The sequence below is a fragment of the Micropterus dolomieu genome, linkage group LG09 (genome assembly GCF_021292245.1).
Source record: "Micropterus dolomieu isolate WLL.071019.BEF.003 ecotype Adirondacks linkage group LG09, ASM2129224v1, whole genome shotgun sequence".
Lineage (NCBI taxonomy): Eukaryota > Metazoa > Chordata > Actinopteri > Centrarchiformes > Centrarchidae > Micropterus > Micropterus dolomieu.
Window position 1 is genome coordinate 5,550,378 of NC_060158.1, and position 17,033 is coordinate 5,567,410.

General features: G+C 36.4%; 1 protein-coding gene across 1 annotated transcript in view; it reads right to left on the reverse strand.

Moving 5' to 3' along the window:
• The window catches only part of LOC123976754 (chitin synthase chs-2-like), a 15,505-nt gene extending 10,160 nt beyond the window's left edge, over positions 1-5,345 (reverse strand). Inside the window, exons 1-3 of the mRNA XM_046059100.1 lie at positions 5,222-5,345; positions 1,288-2,164; positions 616-799 (exon numbers count right to left, since the gene is read on the reverse strand). Of these exons, the coding sequence (XP_045915056.1) occupies positions 616-799; positions 1,288-2,107 (1,004 nt within the window). The 5' untranslated portion in view covers positions 2,108-2,164; positions 5,222-5,345. The remainder of the gene's footprint in view (positions 1-615; positions 800-1,287; positions 2,165-5,221) is intronic.
• Positions 5,346-17,033: the final 11,688 nt, after the last annotated feature.

The window sequence follows — 17,033 nt, forward strand, 5'->3', positions numbered from 1 at the left end:
CAATAATCCCACACATCCTTTTGACTTTGAGTCCTTATTCCTGCCCTCACACTACCATGAACCTCTGCACTACAGTACATGCAGTACCTAATCTTACCCCTTACACTGATCTAAACCTGTTTTCATTTAGTTAATCGCGCACCGTTTGTGGGATTTTTTGGACACACCTGTCTTGGTGTTTCACACCTGATTCATACAGTGAGAATTTTAGACCTGAGAGGTTTTAATATCCATTGTGTCATCTTGGTGGTAGGAGGCCTTGAACTCAATAGACAAGGCTATATTTATAAATTAATGGTTGTCTTCATATCTTATGTGGCATTCCTGTGTGCACCCAAAGCTATCCAAGTGTGCGGTATGTAAATGTGTCATGGATGACGACTTGTCAACCTGTCGACATCAGGCCTGTACATCTGATATTTTTCTACACATTTGGAAGGAATCTTTGGATTCTTTTTATCTTGACACCAGTCAACTCTAAGCTCTAAACCACGTCTTAAGCTAACCAAACCATAAGCCTAAACTAATTGCATCATAATTATTTTGCAATTCCAAACTCAAACCTCACTTTGTTGGGCATTCCTGATCTTTCCAACACACAACACCCACACTTACTGCTTCGGCCTCTCAGTCGTCTGGATGTCAAATCGAGTGTTTAGAAGCAGCGACTGCTCCAAAAATGCTCCCTCATACAGCCTCCGAATGAACAGGTCCTGAGTCCTCTGGATGCGATAGAGACTGAGATACCAGAGGTGGAGAGTGGCCAAAACAAGTCCGATCCACCAGGACACTGCTGAACCTAAGTAAAGATGAATAAAATGATTAAAAGAAAGTCCAGACTGAAATCTTGTCTCACTGTTTAGTTGTACTGCAATTAAAATCTGTCACAAGATTTTATGATTCTTTAAAGTACTGAATTTTTTTTCTTCTGTGAAACCACTTTAGTTGAACTTGCCACACCAGTTTCCATTTTATTTAGTTATTCCATACATATATCATTATTTTTTACATAAAGATGTTGACTGACCATAATAAAACCACAGTAAGACAACAAGTCAGATAACCAACAGATGATTTTTGAAGAGTCAAATATTTAAGATCGGGTCAGCATAGTTTCTTGTGACAGATCCAATTGCCTTACTATTTTTGATGCCAAAATAGGCATGCCAAAAATTTATCCTAGACTAAATATGTTTAAAATATGTTTTCAGCACTATGTTTAAATGAATGAAAACATATATTACAAATTTCACTTGATAAAATGTATGGTGTCATCTACTTTATTACCTGTCAGCAGGCCAATGTCAGTTATATTTGACATGTCCAGGAAGCACAGAGTGTGTGTAACATCCAAAACCAGATGTGGGAACACACTGCCATTCAAGTTGTGGTTTCTTCCATCTACAATGTCATTGCAGTAGCCTGTGAAGTTGATGCTTGTCCCGTTCAGACTTATTCTGTATTCCTGATAGTAAACGATAACAGGGATGATGAGCAGAGCCATGACGGCCAGAGAGGCCAGATACAAAGGCAGGATGAAGCATCGTCGCAGGGCGTGCATCTTGCAGGCCGCAACAGCAAACCAGTGGCAGAGGGCAGAGGAGATCAGCTGGACCCCAATGGTGATGGCTATAATTTTTGTCTCACGCCTTGGGATAGACTTCACTATGTCCCAGTCCATTTTGGACAGAGGGACGTAGGCTCCGAGCACACAGGCGGTCACTGTGATCCTGAGCAGACTGGAGAAGATGTGTAGCATATTCTGGCACTTTGTCATGTCTCTGCACAGGTTTTTGAGGAAGATGGAACTGCTGTTCTCAATGATCAGTCTGAAGTAGGTCTCCCACCAGTTCAAAGACACAAAGAAGGACCCACCAACAGCCAGACCCACCCAAATTGCCATCTTGATATCAGTAGGATCTTTCATAATGTATAAGAAGAGGAACAGGACGTAACCAAGCAAAATGAGGATGAAGGCAGCAATGGACGGCACCAGGAAACGATTCCTTTCCTTGGCAGTGCACTGAGTGACCACTTGTAGGAGAGTAGAGAGGACAGCGACACCATTCAGTATTGTCACGTTGGTCACGATGTCCAAGTGTGGCATTGCCACAATGGTGAGAATCGCTGCACCGAGAGACACCAGGAACTCAAAGGACAGAACCTGAAGAAGAAGCAAAAGTAGAAAATTGTTAATACACTCAATAAAAAAAGTTTTAATTACATCTTATTAGAGATTTTCTAGGTGCACATTTTCTTTTTAAACATTAGTTCAGCTTACTGTTAAAATTGTTACACTAACTTCCAAATTTCCTACATTATACTGAAAATGTCAAATTTATAGCAACATTATATAGCATTTTAATCTAAAAAAACATTTTGATGGTACACTGACTTGTCATAGGATGAATGGTGTCTCTATCTCCCCGTATTCTTTCTTTTTCCCCTGTCTTCTATTGTCAAATTTTGGCTGTGTTAGCAAAGTTGGCAACTTACTAGTTTTTTATCACAAGTAAAGTAATCATAACAAATACACATATACAGCTGTCCATGTTTACGAAAACAGTGAATTACACTCTGAAACTGTAGGGATGCCAAATAGCACAAAAAAACTAATCTTAAAGTAAAGAGGCTTTTTGTCACAATCCTGGTCAGTGTGTCTGTCTGTTTTCCTGTTTTATTTTGAAATGGTCTATGTGGGGTGTTTGTTGCGTGCTTGGTTTTGGTTTTTGTCTGCATGTCGGTCTGTTCCTCTGTGTACAGTATTTTGTTACAGTCGGTTTGGGTGTTCGTCTCCTGTTTGTCTGTTTACGGTTCTGTCTGTGAGTTCTATGCCTGTTTGGTCCTTGTTTCACTGTCTTGCCTTGATTAGTTGTAAGTTGTCTGCATGAGTTGTCTGCGTTTGTTATCCTTGTGTCCTGTCTTGATTCCACCCGATTGCTGTCCCTCCCCACTCATTTGTGTCTGCATATATGCCCGTCTATTCCTGTCTGTCCTTGCTGGATCTGCTGTACCTTCAACTTAGCGTTATTGTGTGGTTTTATGTGTGGTGTTTTGTTGTCTTTAGGTGTCAGGCATCCTGGTGGTAGTTTCTCTATTGTGCTTTGGTAACAGTTTACTTTTATCCTTTAGTGTCTCTGCAGTATTTGCATTAGCATGTTGTTGGTTTAGTATTGTTTAAGCTTGTGTAGTGAATAAAACTGCCCAACACTTGATTTTTAATAAATCACAAAAATCTAATTTTCGTTTATGAAATTCTCTAGCGCAAGCTCCTTCTCCTTGTGTGCAATTACAGTTGTATGATGTGAAAACCAGTGGAGGCTTATGGAAGTGACGACAATTGTATCTGAACACTCGACATGGCCTTTTAAATGTTAAAGCTTTTACTGAATTTGCAAACACAATCCACACCACACTTTATGTAAACTAGATAAGTGAACAATATTTATAACAATAACTTTAGTAAAACAGAACAAGGGGAATGTGTTGCTCTCAGGAGGAAGCAGCTAAAAGGAGCATAATGGCATCCTGGCTCACACTAAATCTACATCTGCTGTCAACTGCAGAGGCACTTCCCACAACCTGATGGATGACCTAGTATAAATGACTATAGTATTATATAACATTAACATTATAACAACACTTACAGTAGTCAGTAGTTTCATTCTTTACTCGTCCACTTTGCTTGTAAATCATTTAAGGGTATGTGCAAGTAAAGGGGTCGCACTGCAGAGCCCTGCTTTACTGTACTGTTGTACATAATACGGTGATATAAATACCTATTAAAAGACATAAAATCATTGCCACAATTTAGTGTGGCTTACCATATCTAAATATCTGAAAGTGACTACGGGGCCCTTTTCTGGTGCTAGAGGAAGGAGTGGGTGTGCAGCTTTGTCCTGCCATTTCAGCATTTATACGAAGGGAGAGTGATGGTAGGTGACTGGGGTCAGCCTTGCTACTCTCATTAGTCCTCAAACCCTGCACTCGCTCAAAATTGCCTTGAGTCCCACAGAGAAAAACTAAGGGAACTCAAATCCAGTTTTATTTCACTACTACAAAAATACAAACAGTACAGAGCACTTCCTTCCCCTTAAAGGCAAGGCAGTAAAAGATTTGAAAGCCCCAGGGCTAGAGGAGATGCTTTTTTACTCACAATAGTGCTCACCTGATTTCACACATAAGTAGGCCTACATAAAAATGAGAAGAACAGTCTGCATTAAAAATATGTAATCTACTTAACTAACCTATATTTAATGTCTTAAATTGCAAAGGAAAATAAAAGGTATACAACTCAAAAGATTTGTTTTAGAAGCCTCTTGTTTTAACATAGAAGAGTTAACAGTAAATTGCTGAAGCTGAGAGTTTTTAGCAGTTATAGTGCCATTGAAATAGTAGCTGGAAGGCAGGTGAAGTTCTGCACACCCTTCAAACTCAGTGATCAGTAGCAGTGCAAGCCTTCTCTTTGAGATATAAACACAAGTCAGAAAGCCTCAGCGCGGTTAAAGTGACCTCTGCTGTTTGAGCTTCCACATAGCAAGTATACATTTGTTGCGAAACTAATAAATATAAAATATAATATATCAAATATAACTGCAAAATATATAAATTAAATAATAATATCTTTATCTTTATTTAGTTATATATCCTACAAAAAATGTTATTTAAGTGTATTTTAGTCTATCACCTTGCGGGTTTAATGTATGTTTAATGTATCTATCTATCTATAACTACATGGTACATGGGCTACTTTTATTTTGAAGGTTTTAACGGTTACTTTTGCTTCCAAGAAAGTAATATACTACGTGACTTCCGTTTTTGGTTTATAACGAAAAACTAATTGACTGAAGTTCACTGACTTTATTCATTCTTTGTTCAAAAAGGAATAATGATCAAATAAATTGCCAAAAACGACAAACGAGCCATTTTTAACTGTTTTTTTGTTTTTAAACAAAACTGATAAATGGTATTTTCGTTTCTGAATTACAAACGAATTACGAATTATCCAGAGATACCGAGACTACTAGAAGGTACAATGGGGGTGAAAACATTTTATGTGATATATGGAAACTGCATAAGCAAAGTGAAAATTGTATGTCAAGTTTGAAGTGCCTGCATGTAGTGAAAAGAGGGGACGGGCAATCACTTCAAAGTAGCATGCACATACTTCAATGCATCAATCAAAAAGAAGGAACAGGTAAAAGCTTGCTAGGTTTCTCACCACTGCTACTGTCTTTCTGTCCGGCAGCTTTGCGGATTTGTAACACGCCTTCCAGATGCTCTTTTGTAAGAGAAACACACTGGAGGCGATGAGAGAGCAGCCGATACACAGCAGAGCAACAGGTTTCTGCTCAGCTGGGAGGGTCTTGGTGCCTTCATTAGACAAGGTGATGAGAAGAAGGAAAGAAGTCTGGAACAGAGAACAAAGTTAAGTCAAGTTAGAAAACTTGTTTTCAAAAAAATGTTTTTCAGTTTTTGTTCAGTGCAGCAGAATATTTAAGGGTTTGTCACGTGACTTCCAGGAACGTTGATTCTCTTAATTTGTGAGGTACAAAACTTCACCCATGATACACAGCTCCCATTGTCTGTTTACCTCAATATTTTTGACAACCTTTACAGCCAAAGGAACAATACCAGCAACTATGCATCCAAGGATGTTTGGCTTCTAGATAAATGAGATATAACATGATATTCAGGACTAGTTTTGACTGATGTGCACATGTCCATTATTACATAGCCACTTCCTCAAAAATAGACTAAATCTCCCATGTACTACTCACTTTCCATCATGTCCCTTTCTCGCCTCAAAAAATCAGATTTCGTTGGTAGCTACCTTATGTATCCACTTCTTTACATATCATTTCACAAAACAACTGTCAACACTACTCTGTGTTTCCGTGCATCCTTCTAAATGTACTAACACATCAAGCCTATTAGAAGAAAGTACATTTTCTGGAAATATTTAAGTTTGTCTTTTCGTTGAGGAGTCCTCAGTATTAACTTCAGAAGAATAGCCATATGTATAAAAGCAATTCAAGACACAGCATTTGCAGTTCCTGGGAAAAGGGAGCCAGGAGAGCTTAGCTCCAATTAGCAAGACATGAACTCTCAATATGCTTTTTTGCCATTCATTTCTATATTTCTGTATCATTATGGGTCTTGCATAAAATCAGGAGGGTCTGGCTCTGTCTAGCCAGAGGGAACAATCACCAAATCGCCCGGTACCGGGGGCGATGGTATGTTCCATTCTCAATCTACAGGCCTGTAAAGCATGGGAGTGCTTTTGGTGACAGGAATGAATACTCCTGTTTTTATCAATATTTCAATGTTTTGTCATTTGGAAATATGTTGTATGGACTGAAAAAATTTTAAAGATATCTATCAATAAAAGTCAGCATTTTAACAACAAATATTGCCAAAATATAGAAATTCGCCTGGTATATTTGAAAATGTTGTATGATAACTGTTGTATTTTAGTTAATTTTCATCAGCTTTACAGTTACAATTGCATTCTAGGTGTATTAGAAGATATTCAGTTGCATTAAAAGCTTCCTCATGATGGTTTTGATGGTTTATTGCCTTAAAATATAGCTTTTTTTTTACCAGGCAAGGTTTTTTCTTTTTTGCATCTCCATGTAGTCTGTACAAGTAAAATAAATATATTAATACACAATGGATTCATATACCTTAGCTTCTGACTTTTCAAAGGAGACCAGAATTATGCATCTAGGCCAAATGGTTGAGGAGTTATTCCTGATTCATTTTGGGTATGTAATTTTAGGCGTTTTTTCTTCTGTTTTCCTGTTTTCAACAGGTTTAATTGTACACATAATCCGTGTACAACAGCTGGGGGCTCTCTGCAGCGCCACACAACTTTTTAAATTCTTCCATCTCACTGGGAAAGGACAGGTCAGGTCAAAACAGTGTAGAGAGACTGCCACAGCTGTTGCATAAAGCCTAATTGTAGCATAATGGCTACATATAGTTGCCTAATAATAATGATAATATTAATAATCACAAACAATGCGTGATATTTTAATATCCAGCCCCAGCTGTGGTATAGTTCGCACACTGCTTCCACCAATTATAAAAACAAGTTAATTAAGATAAAATGAATGCCAGGGAGCAGTTTCACTATGACCATCGTTTTGTTTTATAAATCCAGCGAACGATAAGCGGGTATAGTTAATGGATGAATGGATATTATTTATTCTAAACAAGGTGTGTTCATTGTTGCTTTACCTGATAGGTGCTTGTAAAATATCGACTGTGTCTGCGTCTTCTGGCGTCATAGTGATTTATAGTTTTCTCAACGTTGGTTTAAGTCATTTCATCTCCCGACAAAACACCAAAGTTATATTTAAGCGTTCTGTAACATAACTTCGTCAACTCGAGTAGTTCACCTGTCACCTGCTCTGCTCCCCTTCGTGTATATACACACACGCACAGAGCTCCTTTAGTGGCCCATCTATCAGCCAAAGCTGTCAACCTGGGGAAAACACTGCGCTGCTGTCGTCCTCTTGAACTCTAGATGCTGCTTAAAGTTAATAATGTTGGATTATTCATGGGCTATTTGGGATTTTGGAGTAATGCATATACAATAGTTTTTAAAAACTAAAGTATAACATAACATAAAAGTTCAACAGATTAATCTCTCCTAAGTCAGTGAGTAATTCTGTTAAATAATTGTGATCTCAAAATTGACCAAAATAATTAGCAGCCACAAACATTTAATTAAATTCATGAAATTATAGAACATTTGTTTTGCTGGAAACCTCTGCCTTCTTTCTGTACAGGCTAATGCTTTTAACTTGAAAAAACTTTTAAATTTGGTGAAGAGCACATTATGACTTGTTTAGGATTCAAAATTAAAAGTTTAGGACTTGGTTTGTTGGTCTTGACTTGAGACTTGCCCGTCATGACCGATCTGGACTTGGGACTGACTTGGGACTTGAGTCCAAAGACTTAGTTGTGACTTGTAAAAGGATGACTTTTTCCCACCTCTGCTATGGACACTCAAGTTGGGACATGATCGATATCCTCTATGAAGTCGTCTTTGTTCGAGATGTGACTATTAAAGTCTTTACGTAAGTAAAGACCATCAGCATCAAAAGAACAAATCTGAGCTAGCAGATAACTAAAGAAAGTAGTCCTTTAGTCCTGTCCTCTTGTAGATCCTTCTGGCAGTAGATATCAGGAAAGGATAACTAGACTTTACTGCAACTCCCAGTGTGTACACCTTCTCCAGCCAGTATCACAAATTTTTGCCACAGACGCCAGCATGCATGTGAAAGTGCTTCAATAACATTAGAAATGAAATAACTATTTTATTTAAAATAAATTGTTAACATTAACCACTGTTACACCACGTTACACCTGGAAATTCATAGGATCAGCTCCAGTCATATAATACGATGATCAGTGTCAGCTGAGCTTCATCTCTTAAAATTACGCCTGTATCAGAACCTTCAAGCCTTTAAGCCCATTAAAATGATTTGTGTCTATTTATTAATGCCCCTGTACATTAGCTACAAGTTTCTTTCAGAAAACAGCTTTGTTTTGTCAATTTATTAATTTATGCTGTTAAAATAGACAGATAAATATAATTTGGGCAAGACCTTTACATTCAAATTAAAAATCCCCATGCAAGATCAATAGTTGATTAAATATTTGTAACTGAAAATGTTAGGTTTTTTTCGTGCACATTAGTTCAACAAATATAACACAAACCTTGCTACATAGAGCCAATCCAAACACAATCAGAGCGACTACACAGAGAGAAATGACCCTGAGTAGTTTGATCATTTTCCATGGCGTCTGTTCATCTTCAATCACAGGGACCTCTCGACATATATCCCATGGCCTCCTGGTTAAAAACACCAAAATGTCAAACTGTGAGGGGAATGTTCCTGATTGGTAATTAGATATATAGAGTGAAAAAAAGTTACACAGAAAGAAATGTCCCCAGGAAGATTGATGCAACTAATTACTAACTTAGTTTAAAATCATTTCATGTTAGGTAGAAAATAAAAAAAATAATATATTAGCAAATCTATGAAATGTACAGAATGTATAAATATGATAAATACATATAACCATTTTTCCTTTATCAGCAAGGTGCCTCACTACATTTTCTTTGTTTTTGTTTGTAGCTCGGTTTGTATTCTAAAACTGTAATTGTTCCTGTAATGAAGTTTAAATAGGAATGTGAATGTTTAACTTATCAGTGAAACAAAACATAAATACGGATATCATTCAACAACTATCTAATGCAATCACAACAAAACCACAAACCAAAGCAAAACAAAAACTAAACTTTAGGAAATTTCACAAAGTAATACTTGTTAACTAATAAAACAGTAAATTTTTTTATATCCTTGTATATTTTGTAAAAAGAAATCCCACCCAGTAACTGTGAATCACAATCTGTTTTAATTGACATGTGCTTTAAAAGAAATATAGCAAACTACTGAATAAGAAATAGAAATAATAAAATATATGCATCTATAAACATTTTCTTCCATTTTTGACTTACTTTCACTTACTGAACAATATAAAATATTTTCTGATGTTCTGCTTGAATAAGTAAAATGTTCAATGAATGAAGATAAACTGCTTGCCAGTATAATAATATTTTGTCTGAATAAAACATCACTAAAAATCATACTTTATAAAGAATTAACAAAGAAATGGTTAGCACCTTGACTTAACTTGTGTCTAAATAATTTATTCCTCCTTTGAAGATAATATATTATTAATAACAGATAAAATGTGTAAATTTAAATCTTTCATTTCTTTAAAGGGTCTACTCACTTGGGCAAGCGCCTCTGTTTATCCATGTTTCTGGCTAATGTGCACCTTGCTTGACTGCTTAACTAGTACTTTAGATAGTACCTAACGTGTTCTATCGCCATCCAGATGTCATTGTCATGTCAATGGATTCGCATTTACGTTAAACCCATCATTATGTGGCAACACCCAAAATGTGTTCTAAAGGTGCATAGTTAAAATGAGTAAAAGGCAACCAGACCTTTTCGACCTGTTTAACCTGATGTGAAACTGGAACACTGCCTCACGTGTCTTTATAGATTTGCAAAAGGAAAATATTTGTGAGAAATATGTCATTGTCACAAGTATGTAATACAGATACAATTCATCTTCTACTGACCTATAATAAATTATGTGTTGACCCAGGTTGTACCCTTTCAAAAATGTTAATAAGAAATATTTTACTGTGAAATGTAAAATTCTAGGGGTGAAAATGGGAATTTCACAAGATGAAAAGCTGCTATGTGTGCAAATGTATGCAAAGTGGAACTGAGTGGTGCTTTTTTAATATTTTATATATGCAGAAAAAACATTCAGCACTAGTTTTTTCTTTTTAGCAAGAGGGAGCTAAACACCTCCAAGTGCACACTTTAGACATGAAGCCATATCACCACTACCTGGTTGATATGCAGATAACCTTTAGCTTTTGGGACCCCTGTAGGTCTGGTAGCTCTAAACATTGACAGGTTTTGCCATGTCCATAATTCAGCCTCGCAAACACCAACCATGATATATATCATTAAAACGTCTGTGTTAGATGCAGATGGGTGTTTTTTCTCTGCATATTCATTGAGGTGATTCCTCTGATTTTCTTCCTCTCTGGTTGCTTCTGTTCATCAGTGCCGGAGGAAGTCTAGAAACCTTCCCTGATGCAGGTAAGATGCATTTGCAATCATTTGCATTTGCAAACAGAGGAAGAATATAGAACTCTAAGCACTCATCCCAGATGACCTTAGGGTTTTGGAAGTTTTACACAGATGCAGATTTGTGATATGTTTCACCCCTAAAACATCTATTGCTTCCAGGCAGGGCTACTTCTGTGGTTGCCAGAGGGTATGTGTAAAAATTGTGAAACAACGATCATGATCTGATATTTGGTATTGCTTGTTGTTTAGTTGGTGGCCAATGTGCCACTTGCTTCACAACTTCTCTTCTATCCATCACAGAACACCTTCAAGACAAGTTATTTTAACCAACTAGGCATTTTGTTACCGTAATTACAACCAACTGACCATAAGGGCAAAAGACAACAAATATACAAAATGTCTTATGAACTTATTTATGGAAACACTATATTATACTATATTATAAATTATACTAGGGCAATAAAGATAAAACTTTAGATAAGCAAAGTAATACATTTCCAAAAAGATTTGACATCCAAGATGTCACACAGTGTAACGCATCCAGACAGCGTGACAATATCTGTTAAAGACAACGACCAGTGATGCCACAGCAGAAAATATTATACTGTGATACTCCTGATCATACAGTACAGTATTTCATGCTCTAAATAAAAGTTATTCATAACATATAATATCTATAATATATATTTGTGTTATTTCCCAAACATTATTCATTCATCTTTACATTACAGTATCTTTATACACAGGAGCAGGAAACTCTAAGAAAACTGCTATTTACAGTAGTAGTACAATAACTTCAGATGATTATATAAATACATAATAATACACAAAATAAAGACATTTTGGAGTCCCTCCATCCTGACTTCTGTTGTACAACCTCAAGGCGAACTCATCATCATTGTTGTCATGTTCCGACTCCTCCTGAGAGTTGAAGTCAGATGATAGTCAGAAGTGACACAGCAGAAGGTGGTGCAGTTAGACTGGATTTCCCAGCTGGCTTCAGTAATTAAAGAAAAGTATTTATAGCAATTTTGTTCTTTTCTGTCATTAGCACCTCACGTAGCACATAGCGGAATAATTAAAGTGGGGTAAATTCTTGTTGTTCTTTGTGGAGATTAAAATCAATTCTAAGAATAACAATGAATACTTTTACCCCAAACTATAATAAAATGCTTTGGTAAAAACAAGTATAATAACAAAGAAGGCAGGAGCACTTTATAATAATGGTTATGCAGCGTAGATTTCTACAGTTGACGTTTCAGTAACAGTATACCTTCATCAAAGCTTAGTAGGATCAATTGATTCTTAACAAGTCATGTCTTGTGTTTAGTAGTAGAGCACACCTCCTTTGCTGTTTTGAGCATGTAAGCTATACTGTTTACAATAATGCATCACTCTGCACAACCTCACTGTTTCATAGTCAATAGTTCTACTCCAACCTCTCACAGTTCAAGGCTTTTGAAAATGTTTTCAAAAAATATTGTAGATTAGAATTCAAGAATTCAATCCCTTAATCTTCTGATTTCCATACAGACATTGATGGCCCTGAAATTAGCTACAGGTTTCCTTTAGAAAACATCTAAAATCAGTTTTTGAATTATATAATTAATTTAAGCGGTTAACATTGATAAATAAATACAATTTTGACAAGATTGTCCAATGGGAATGTGCTGACTACAATCTCACTAAAATCTAGATTCAATTAAATTCAAATTAAAATCAAGACCAATAGCTGACTAACTATTTGTAACTGAAAATGTTGTTTTTGTGCACAGTAGGTCAACAAATATATACATGTTTATTTATTCATCATTAAAAATTTGGTTGAAATTGAATTAAACACATAAATACATTAACAAATATATATAAAATGTATAAATATGATAAAAACATGCCTTATTTTTCCTTTTATTTGTTTGAAATGTTTCCCATTTCAGCAAAGTACATGAATACCTAATCGCTCTGATTGTGTTTGGATTGGCTCTATGTAGCAAGGTTTGTGTTATATTTGTTGAACTAATGTGCACGAAAAAAACCTCACATTTTCAGTTACAAATATTTAATAAACTATTGATCTTGCATGGGGACCTTTAATTTGATGCAGCTCTGTTTGCATACACAACAAAAAGTGTAATTATGAGTATTATCAGTCAAACAAAACCTTTAAACAGCAATGTGAATATGAGTATCAGTCAACAACAATCTAATGCAATCATCCAGTACAACCAAACTAGAAATCAAAGCCTCACATAAAACTGTACACATATTTAGACAAATACTCACTTCGGCAAGCTTCTGACAATCAACAACTAGAGTGCAACAAAACACCCTAGAGGCCATTTCAATGAAACATTTATTTGAAAAGATATAAACTACAATTTATTTCTGCTAAAATTATCAATACATAAACTCTCCAGTTTGTGACTTGTACACTTGTTTGTTTATCGCTCCACAAACTCACTCACTAACTTACTCACTCACTTCACTTTGCTGATACAAGAAAAAGTATGGCATTAACAGTTGACAGTAATCATGCACATGTATGTGTTGCTTTTATATGGAGGAGGCGATTAGTATTATTTAATATTAATACATAATGCTAGGATGTTAATATACAGTACCTTTATAAGTACATTAGTCCTAGAACTAGTCAGGGGGCCTATTTATCATTCAGCAAAGTAGGCATCAGTCAATATGTAACATAATCTTTTCACCTAGACAAGCCTATTTTGAGGCACTTTTCTTCAACTGCCTCAAGCAACTTCTTTTTTTTTCTTCCTTAACTTTTCAGCACCATCTTTGAGTTTCGTTGCATGTTTTTTATCCATGAAGCAGCATCCATTTTGAAGCTAGAGGAAAGGTCAGGTGTTTCAACCATTTCATTTTGTTCTGATGTGGAATGTGTGATTGACTGACATAACCAATCATATTACAACGGCCCCACCTCGCCCCCTTTTGGTCAGTAACCAGTCAAGCCACATACCTATTGATTTGCAGTTTCAAAACTACCAGTACTCCCGATGGACAGTCCACCTTTGGAAATGACGCTTGTGCTTTATTAAAACCACCTGGCCCCAGGGTTTCTGTGCCAGTTAGTTTACGGTAATTTGATTACTGATATGCAGTTAACCTCTGGCATTTTGGGACCCTTGTGGGTCTGGTGGCTTGACGCTGTGGCCCACTTTGCCACCTTGCAAACCCCAACCATTACAATTTGAGTGGGTAAAAGTCTAATTAACCACAGTTTTTTGAGGAATAAAATTAACAAACCTACAACTGGAAGTACCCAGCTCATACTACGTATTAATCCATACAGCAAGACGCTTCTTCAGTTCAGGAACTAACCTGAGAAGCCTCTTGCATGAGAGACAAAACACCTTCATATATCTTCATTTCTGTTGCCCTTGACTTAACCCTCCTTGGATGTGTGTGAATCTGTGAACTTTGTCCATATAAATTAACTGTTTCTGCTGTGCCATATCGATTAATGATTATCTTACCAAACATAACGAAGCAGAGTAAAATAAGGAACACATCAATGTATTTACTTAATTTGAAACATGTTGGATTTGCAGAGAGACATGGGTGTCAGGATGTTACACACAAAACATTTAAGCAGACCATCCATCCATCCATTGTCAACTGTGTTATCCTGCGTACAGGGTCGCGGGGCAGACTATGCAGTGTTTTTATAAGTAAAACGAAGAAGTAAGGAGTGAAAACGCATGGAAATGGACTTGCTTGAAGCCACAAATGGAACTGCCCTGCTGAATCACTAAATTCAGTATTATTTAATAATAATTACGTGGAATTTTTCAAAAGAAAGTGTTTCACAGAATTGTTAAATTTACAGTGATTTTTTTCAGCATCTGTATCTAAATAATCAGTCAAAATAGAAATAGTCATAGTTGCTACTATGATATTCAATTGCCAGATTTCATTAAAGCAAATACAGCTATCTTGCAATGCAACAATGCTCCTTTCCTAAAAAAACACGTTAATAGTTTACTTGTTTTTTTAACAGCTAATATGTATTGGTAATAGCTTATGTCTCGTAGTAATAATCTTTATTATTAAAAACTTTTTCAAATCCATGCTACAAAGAACATACAGTTGAAAGTAAAGTAAAATCAGGAAAGCCTCTCCTATAAAATGTTTTAAGAAGGGAATTAAAGACGTTCACTGACTCAGCTGACCCGATTTCCTCGGGCAGGCAGTTTCAGAGACTCAGGGCCCTGACTGCAAATGCTCTATCCCCTTTACTGTTTAGCCTCGCCTCTGGAACAGACAACAGACCTCTGAACTCTACCTCTGCCTTCAAAGCAGGTGTATACATTAGGAGGAGAAATAGTTGGTTGCAGAGAGAAAAAAACAATGAAACCATTCTAAGGCTGTACCAGAAATCCCCACCCAGTGCCTCAGTCTGTCTAACAGGATGCTGTGATCGAACATCTCAAATGCTGCACTACGGTCAGTACAGGGACTGAGCACATGCCATCATCAGCAACACTTAAAAGCATGACACTCTCAGTGCGGTGATACTACCAGAAACCAGATTGAAACTTTCTATTTTGCAGTGCAGAGAGAAATTGTTTTTTTTTCCTAAACATTTTGATATAAATGGAAACTTGGAAATTGGTTTATAGTTTTGAGGGAGGGAGCGATCTGAGACGAGGAACTGTTAAAAACAGGAAGCAAACAGGGCATGAAAGATTCCATTACTTTTCATAAGAACCTTTTCTAAAAGCTCAGACTAATGGGATAAAACTGGTTAAAAGTATCTTATGAGGGACCTCAAAGTAAGAGGCATTGGGGCTAGAAGAGGCTCTAATTGACTCCACTTCAAATAAGATTATAACAAATGTAAAAAATGTCTGACGGGATGCTGATTATAGAATCACCAATAATCGGTAAAGCAGGAGGAGTAGGCTTGGAGGTATGAACCTGAGAGCTGGTTACAAGACAAGAGGTTAACTGCTCGCGGCGGAGTCATGAAGAGGGGGCGTGTCATTGGGATTGTTCCCCGGAAGCTTGTTAGAGGGCGAGGTGGGAACTGCGTGCAGCCAGGTCGTGAAGAGGGGGCGTGTTGTTGACGGCGGAACCAGAGAGCTTGTAAAGCAACTGCACGCAGCTAGTTCGTGAATAAAAATTGAGAACACAGCAATTGCTAAGACACATTTATTGAAACCTTCACCCATATTCTCAAAACTTAAAACACAAAACATACACTTTAAACTACATTGAGAAAACCCCGACTCTTCTGGCAAAATCAAACAATCGCCTCAAAAACATGTAATCGATACAACACTTTCACAATCATTAGCATTCATCAGACAATACATCAAAAGTTGAGAGTACAGCATCCAGGGCATGTAGTTACAGAAAGAATAAATTAAAGTAAAGACTTCACAACTGCACTCTGCAAGCTAGCAAGTAGGAAAATGTCACAGCCTTTTGAATATCTTGGGAGTTTTCAAGTGTTACCTGTGCGTTGCATCAGCAGTGGTGGACAGTAACTAAGTACATTTACTCAAGTACTGTACTTAAGACCAAATCTGAGGTGCTTGTACTTGAGACTTTTCTTTTCATGCCAATTTCTACTTCTACTACTATTCCACGACATCTCAGAGGGAAATATTGTCCTTTTTACTTTACTACATTTGTCCGCTTTAGTTAGTACTTTCTTTGCAAATTAAGATTTTCACACATAAAGCATATTAAAAGTTTATAAAATATGATGTTTTGTTGTAAATTAAACTACCCAACAGTTTAAACAACTAAGACGACTAATAAATTAGTGACTGTTGTTGTTTAAGTCAGTTTTCATATAAAAGCATTTCATGGTTCCAGCTTCACAAATGTTAATATTGGCTGCTTGTTCTTATAAGTATTTTTGTTGTATTTTTAGATTTTGTGATAATTTTGAGGTTTGGACTGTTGGTTGGACAAAAGGTATTGTGATCGTGTCACTTTGGGCTCTTGATGATACCAAACATTTAGTAGTCGATACCAATACCAGTGAAATTCCACAATTCTCGATACCCAATTTGATACCACAGTAAAAAACTAAATCAAACCAATAAATCCCATATACTTCAAAATACACTCCTTTAATAAAACATTTGAACATTACAAAGAGCAACTAACAGCTGTGAACATTTCTGTGAGACGCTGTTTGATGTCAATTTATTGGTAAATGAGGAATCTATTGAAATTACATCCTTGCAATGAGCATTATTTATTAATTCATTCATTTTCTTAATGTTTGCAAACTCACATATGTGAGATGTTTAAGGGTTGCCACTATCTGGATTAGCAGTGATTTGAGATTTCTATGTT